We start from the raw sequence: 6,260 nt of genomic DNA, 5'->3' as shown, positions 1-6,260 counted from the left end.
AACCACACCCTTAAACAGCCACCCCAAAAACACAGCGTAAATACGGGACAAAGATGGCCCCACACTCTGCAGACGGGACCTGGTGCAGTCAGTCAGGCTCTGCACGTGAACGCCCGACCCCGAGTCAGAGGGCTGCTGGCCGAGGCTCCAGAGTCAGGGAGCAGGGAAGACAGGGCGGCAAGGACACGGGATGCTCGAGTGGACAGAGGTGACGTCACTTCACTCACAGCCTCGCTTATGCACCTAGCAGCTCAGGGTCACCCTCGGGGGCACGGGCGGGGACAGGAGGGTGGGGGGAGGGGACAAGAACCTGTGTGCTGGAGGGCCCCACAGCACGGCGTGGCACTTTAATGTCGAAGCCACTCTTGGGGTCCTTCTCGCCCCGGAGGGCCGGGTCGTTGAAGGGCTCGTGCCCTGTCTCCCAGTCGCACACGGTCTTCCTGATGGCCTGCAGGACACTGGACGGGAGGCACACTGCGCTGACGCCGCGGGGACTTCCACAACCGCAGCGCCCATCACCACCACACCCTCGCACAGCCCACCCACGCACAGACGCCTCTGGGCACGGTGCGGGGCGAGGTAATGGCCCGGTCCCACTAGAATTTTAACAATAGATGGTTCACTTGGGGACAGGACTGGCCCCAGAAGGTCTGGCGTAGTTGCAATTTGCATCAATGGGTCACACGAAGGGCGGATGGAGGAGAGACCACCAACGTCCATATGGAGCAGAAACTCAGCCTCCCCATGACCGACCCCCTTTTTCTAAGACGGACGCGAAGTCATGAACACAGCCGTGAGAACTGGATGGGCCTGTGTCGCCAACTTATCTGGAACATGACCCCATCCCCAACAGGGCTCCGCCATGTGACGACACCCACGGGCACACGCCTGGGAGGCACACGCATCCACCCTGGTGCCCACCCTGACGGCCTCATGGGGAAGTTCTGGGTAACACCGAGTTCCTCTTGGACACGTGGCTCGTGCCCACGCAGTAGCCCCCATTACGGCAACCGCGCACATCGCACAAATGTCAAAGTCACACGCCAGGCGACAAGCACACCAACTGTAAGGCAACGAATGCAACCGATGCGCTTGCGAGCCCGTCAGCTTCGCTTTACATAGATGTCTCTAAAAGACGACCTCGTCTAAAGTAAACGTGGAGAACACCAGCTCAGGACGGCCATTCAATCCTGGCAACAGCCACGCAGTTCTAGCCAATTTGTGGGACAGGCCAAAAGAAACAGATGCAGAAACACTGAAGATGACACACTGTGAGGTGGGAGATGGGGTGCTGGGCTGCGTGTCCTCACGGGCCCGGGGGGTTGGAATCACCGGGCAGACTCTGAGACGGCCCCCAACCCCGAGATAAACACACTGCAGGCCCCGGGCCTCTCGACGCCTCTCGACGGCAGACACTGCAGCTGATATGCTGTGGGCGGCTCGGGGCAGGGACCAACCACTGCATTACACCCAGGGCCACTCACCAAAAGGCTGTCTAGAAGCTAAAGGTAAACGCGCTGAACATCTTAGGAAAGCGTTAATGCTACCACTGTTTACACCTAATTGACACCCCAGACGCTGAGTGGGTGGGAGGCTGACCTCTGGATGACGTTCTTCTTCTTCTTGATGGCCTGCCTGAGCGGCTCCCGGAGGGTCACCTGTGAGAAGTCCTGCAGGGCAGCGTAGACGGTGTGCCGGATGGCGTGGTTGAACACGCTCTCCATCCTGCCCATCAGCACCTGCAAGCCCTTGATCATGGCGATCACCTGTGGGGGGTGACAGGAGACACAAATGCTACCTCACGCCGTGATAAATTAACTCAGTGGAGATCATACATTTAAATAGAAGAGGAAGAACATAAAACTCTTACAAGAAAACAGGAGTAAATCTTTGGGACTTGAGTTAGGTAACGGTTTCTAAAACTATGACACCAAAACCATAAGCAACAAAAGGAAAAATTTTTAATTGAACTTTATCAAAATGAGGGCTAGGCAACTTCACAATAGAGAAATCTGACCAACACTCTCTCTGTCACACGATCAAGTCGACCCCAACAGGGACGAGCCGCGGTCACATTGCCTTTGATGAGACGGGATGAAAACGCACTTCAGTTCCGTGGCTCCCCTTCCCAAGACCTCTGGTCTCAGTCTCATCACGAAATACATCAGCTAAACCCCAGCTGAGGAGCATTCAACAAATGCCTGCCCAGTGCCCTCGAAACCGTCAAGGTCGCCACGGACAAGGGAAGTCTAGGAAACCGCCGTGGCCCCGAGGAGCCCAAGTCCATGGACTTCAACGGAGGATAAAGCATCAACGCCGGTTCATTGAAAGTATGAGATAGTAATAAAGAAAATGGGTGTCAGGTACATGGTAATTCACTGCACCACCTTTGCAATTTTCTACAAACCTAAATGTTCTAAACTAAAACTCTAAAAGAAAGAAGGAATATTAAAAGCCACTCTCATTCATTGGCTTGGATGCAAAACCCTGACCCTACCCCACAAGCTGTTTTATTCTGTTCTGACCACTGTGCCAGATGCAAAGGGCATAAAGCCGGCAGTTTCCTCATGTTCCCGTCCTGCCTCTGAAGGGCCCAGGGAGGGGAAAGCAGACGGACCTCGACCAGGGCAAACTTCTCCTCGCTGCTGTAGTTGTAGCGGGTGGCGCGCTCGTACTCCTCGGCGCTGTCCGGGCAGTCCTTGTTGGAGTACTTGTCCGTCGGGTGCACCAGCTTCCACGAGTACTGGAGCGGCAGAGAGAAGGCCGGAGGCTGAGCTGCTGGTCTGCCAGACGTGGCCGTCGCCACCGGTGCCGAAGGCCGGCCTTCTAGCATATGCTTTAGCCGAAAGCCCCCCCGCCTCTCTCACACTCACACACACACTCACTCTCTCTCTCTCTCTCACACACACATACACACACACACTCTCTCTCTCTCATCTCCATACACTGCACAATGTTCTGGCCATGTGACTTCAGGATTAAGAGATCAGGTAAAATGGCTTGGGTATTTTGTGTGGATTACCTAAGACTCTAGGCATTTCTTTGCCATTTAAAAAAAGAATCAGGCTTTCAAATGATGATGTATTCATTCAACATGAATTTTTGTCTTATCAAAATAAAAGAAAATAATCTATGACTTACAGGTATCTAAATGTTTATGTAGCACCAGAAACCATTTTACTAATGCTAACCAAAAGAAACTGGTGGCCAGAGTCCAGAGAAAATGTTTGAAAAAATTAGAATTATGATGTATTACAGAATCGTTACCTGAAGTCTATACCAATGTCACCCCAATAAATTTAATTTAAACAAAAATGAGAATTCAAATTCAACGGTACAAATTTAAATGTCGTTTTAAAAGATGAAGTCCTCTTTTTTAACACACACAAATCAACGGATGTCGAATTGTCTTAAATTTAAATCGTTACGTAGTCTGACTTCTAAGGCCAAATATAAAGAGCTAATTTGTTTTTGATCCAAAAACCAAAGTTAATGCAGAAAGAGCATCATCGAGTCACTAGTCACTTCCTTGACAAGTGTGGAAAAAAGAGGACCTGTCACCAAGTACGGGGGTCGACATTCCGCCGGCGTCCGGCGTCCCCGGAGGCAGCGGGCGCCGAGCGCCTACCACTTCCATCACGTGCGCGCTCCACTGCGACAGCAGCTGCAGCCCCTGCAGCGCCAGGTCGAACAGCTTCCGGTACTCCGCGTCCGTCTTCTGAGCCTCCTGGCGGCCCGACCCCGTGACCACCTAGGGCAGGACAGGAGCAGCGAGAGGTCGCCCCATATTCACGTGTGAGCCCCCATGACCCGCCGAACCTGCCCATGATGTGGGTGCCTCGGCCGGCCCTGCAGCGAAGGCGGGAGCCACAGGCCCTGAGGCCGGGCACTCTGCGGCCCCCACAGCAGAGAGATCAGCTACTGCAGACTCAGTGTCCAGACAAGCGTGTGCACAGTGAGCTTGCACCGAGCCACTCGGGGACATCGGCACCGCACTTCCTTCACACGCGCATCTGTGGGTGGACGTAATGCTGTACGTAATGCTGCAGGGAATGTGGGAGGCGCACTCAACTGACTTTTGATGAGGTGCTTCTGTGAGGAAGACGAATATCCACATACAAAGGAACAAAGCTGGACCCTCACCTCGTACTACGTGGGGAAAAAAGTAACTAAAAATGGACCACAGATCTGGAATTAAGAGCCAAAACTACCAAACCCTTAGAAGAAAACGAGGTAAATCTTTACGACTTTGTGGCACCAGAGCACAAAGAACAAAAATAGCTAAAGCTGGACAAGTCAAAAATTTAACACTGTGCTTCAAATGACATACCATCAAGGGAGCGAAAATATAATCCATAGAACAGGAAAAAATATTTGATAATTATATATCCGATAAGGAGCTGGTATCTAGAATATGTAAGATCTCACACAATTCGATAGTAAACAGGATAAATAACAAGTAGCCAAGAGATCTGAATAGACATTTCTCCAAAGAAGACACACCCATGGCCAACAAGCACACGAAAAGATGCTCAATTTCCTTAGTCACCAGGGAAACGGAAAACCAAGGAGGATGGCCAGAATAAACACACAGACCGCGGCCAGGCTGTGCTGAGATCAGAAGCCCGCACTGCTGACGGGCGCGTGAAATGGCACAGCTGCTTGAACGCAGTACGGAAGCTCCTCAAAACGCTGAGCACAGAGCGACCATGTGACCCAGCACTCCTGCTCCCAGGTGTCCACCCAAGAGAAACGAAAACATGTCCACAAAAGCCAGCAAGCGACGGCCAGAGCAGCCCCGCAGTGGGCACCACATGACAGACGGAGGAACCAACCGTGGTGAGCCCACACACTGGAACATCCCCGCAGAATCACTGATACGTGCTCCCATGTGGATGAACCGTGAAAACACTGTGCTGGTTACAAAGCCAGTCACAAAGGACCGTGTGTTATGACTCGATTCACACGAAACGTGCAGAATGAGCAAATCCGCAGACAAAAGTAGATCACGGAGCTGGGGAAGGCGGTGGGGAGGAAGTGAGTGCTCACGGTGAGTGGCTTCTGGGGTGTGGGAATGCTAACTAACAAGTGGGCTGTGGGGCGGCTGCATAACTCAAGGAACACGCTGGAAAACGTGACTTGTAAGATTTAAATGGGTGGATTGTATGGTCTGTGGGGTCTAGCTTCATAAGTCTGACTAAAAGTAAACCTAGCAAAGCATTCAAAGGCAGATTTCCTTATCATATCATCACCTTTTTATAAAAGGAAGATTGCACGTCCAGCCAGAGCCACGCACGCTGTCAAGTGCACTGATTCGGAGCACAGGCCCAGCGCTGTCTGCTGTTTGAGAGCTTCCCATGACATCTCGAGGGGCTGCCCTCCCCCAGCTTTACCCTGTAGGCTGTGCTGGCTGGAGAAGGGGTGAAGCAGCCCCCCAGGGGTCCATCAGAGGCAGTGCGTGCCCGAGACGCCTGGGCTGTCCCTCAGTCGTTCTGGTGACATGGTGACTAGTGTTTGGTGGAGGGGGGCACAGATGCGCTCATCGTCCTGCATTGGGGCAGGGCCCCCGCAGAGTTGTTCCCCCTTCTGAGAACTTTGAGCTCCTACAGTGCCACAAATCGGCTCCTACAGTGCCACAAATCAGACCTGTATATGCGGCCCCCGTCCCTGGGTCCCTCCTGACTATTCACACACCCACACCACGACCTCACCGCCTTGCTCGCTAGGATGTGAAGTGACGCCCGCTGCTCCTCCACACCAGACCCCTCCTGCCCACCCCCCAGGCTGGCAGGGCCAGCTCAGAGCCACCTTTGGCAGGTGGGGGGGATACAACCTGCCCGAACGAGGACGCAGGAAATCTGGCTGCGAAGCTGGAGGTGATTCTGACGACGCCCGGCTCCAGGCCCCCCTCCACCCAGGGCGGCCTCCCACTGACCGAGATTCCTGCATGCCTCTGGCCTCGGGACGCCTCTCTCAGGACGTGAGGCCGGAGTCACTCCTCAGATGCCCTCCCCTGCCTGCACTGTTCTAGCAACTTGTTGACGTGACACTAAGAAAAGCCCGTGAAGTCAAGGTCTCTCCATCCTTTAAACACAGCTGGACAGGTGCAGACAATGCCAACTGCACTGTCTCATCCGTTATAACGGGTGCCCTTTAAGTACTGTATTTTTTTTTTTTTTTTTTTAGGCAAGGCAACCTTTGGTTGACCTCACAGATTGCAAGGACCCTGTCAACTTACAATCTCTTATTTTTTTTAATTT

General features: G+C 53.0%; 1 protein-coding gene across 1 annotated transcript in view; it reads right to left on the bottom strand.

The window, feature by feature from the left end:
- The window catches only part of CYFIP1 (cytoplasmic FMR1 interacting protein 1), a 44,270-nt gene that overhangs the window by 19,748 nt on the left and 18,262 nt on the right, over window positions 1–6,260 (bottom strand). Inside the window, exons 12-15 of the mRNA XM_023523596.1 lie at window positions 3,629–3,751; window positions 2,618–2,743; window positions 1,600–1,766; window positions 239–458 (exon numbers count right to left, since the gene is read on the bottom strand). Coding sequence (XP_023379364.1) covers window positions 239–458; window positions 1,600–1,766; window positions 2,618–2,743; window positions 3,629–3,751 — 636 coding nt within the window. The remainder of the gene's footprint in view (window positions 1–238; window positions 459–1,599; window positions 1,767–2,617; window positions 2,744–3,628; window positions 3,752–6,260) is intronic.

Source organism: Pteropus vampyrus, unplaced genomic scaffold (assembly GCF_000151845.1).
Source record: "Pteropus vampyrus isolate Shadow unplaced genomic scaffold, Pvam_2.0 Scaffold395, whole genome shotgun sequence".
NCBI lineage: Eukaryota > Metazoa > Chordata > Mammalia > Chiroptera > Pteropodidae > Pteropus > Pteropus vampyrus.
The sequence above is the reverse complement of the archived record's forward strand: the minus strand, read 5'-3'. Positions and strand labels throughout refer to the sequence as shown.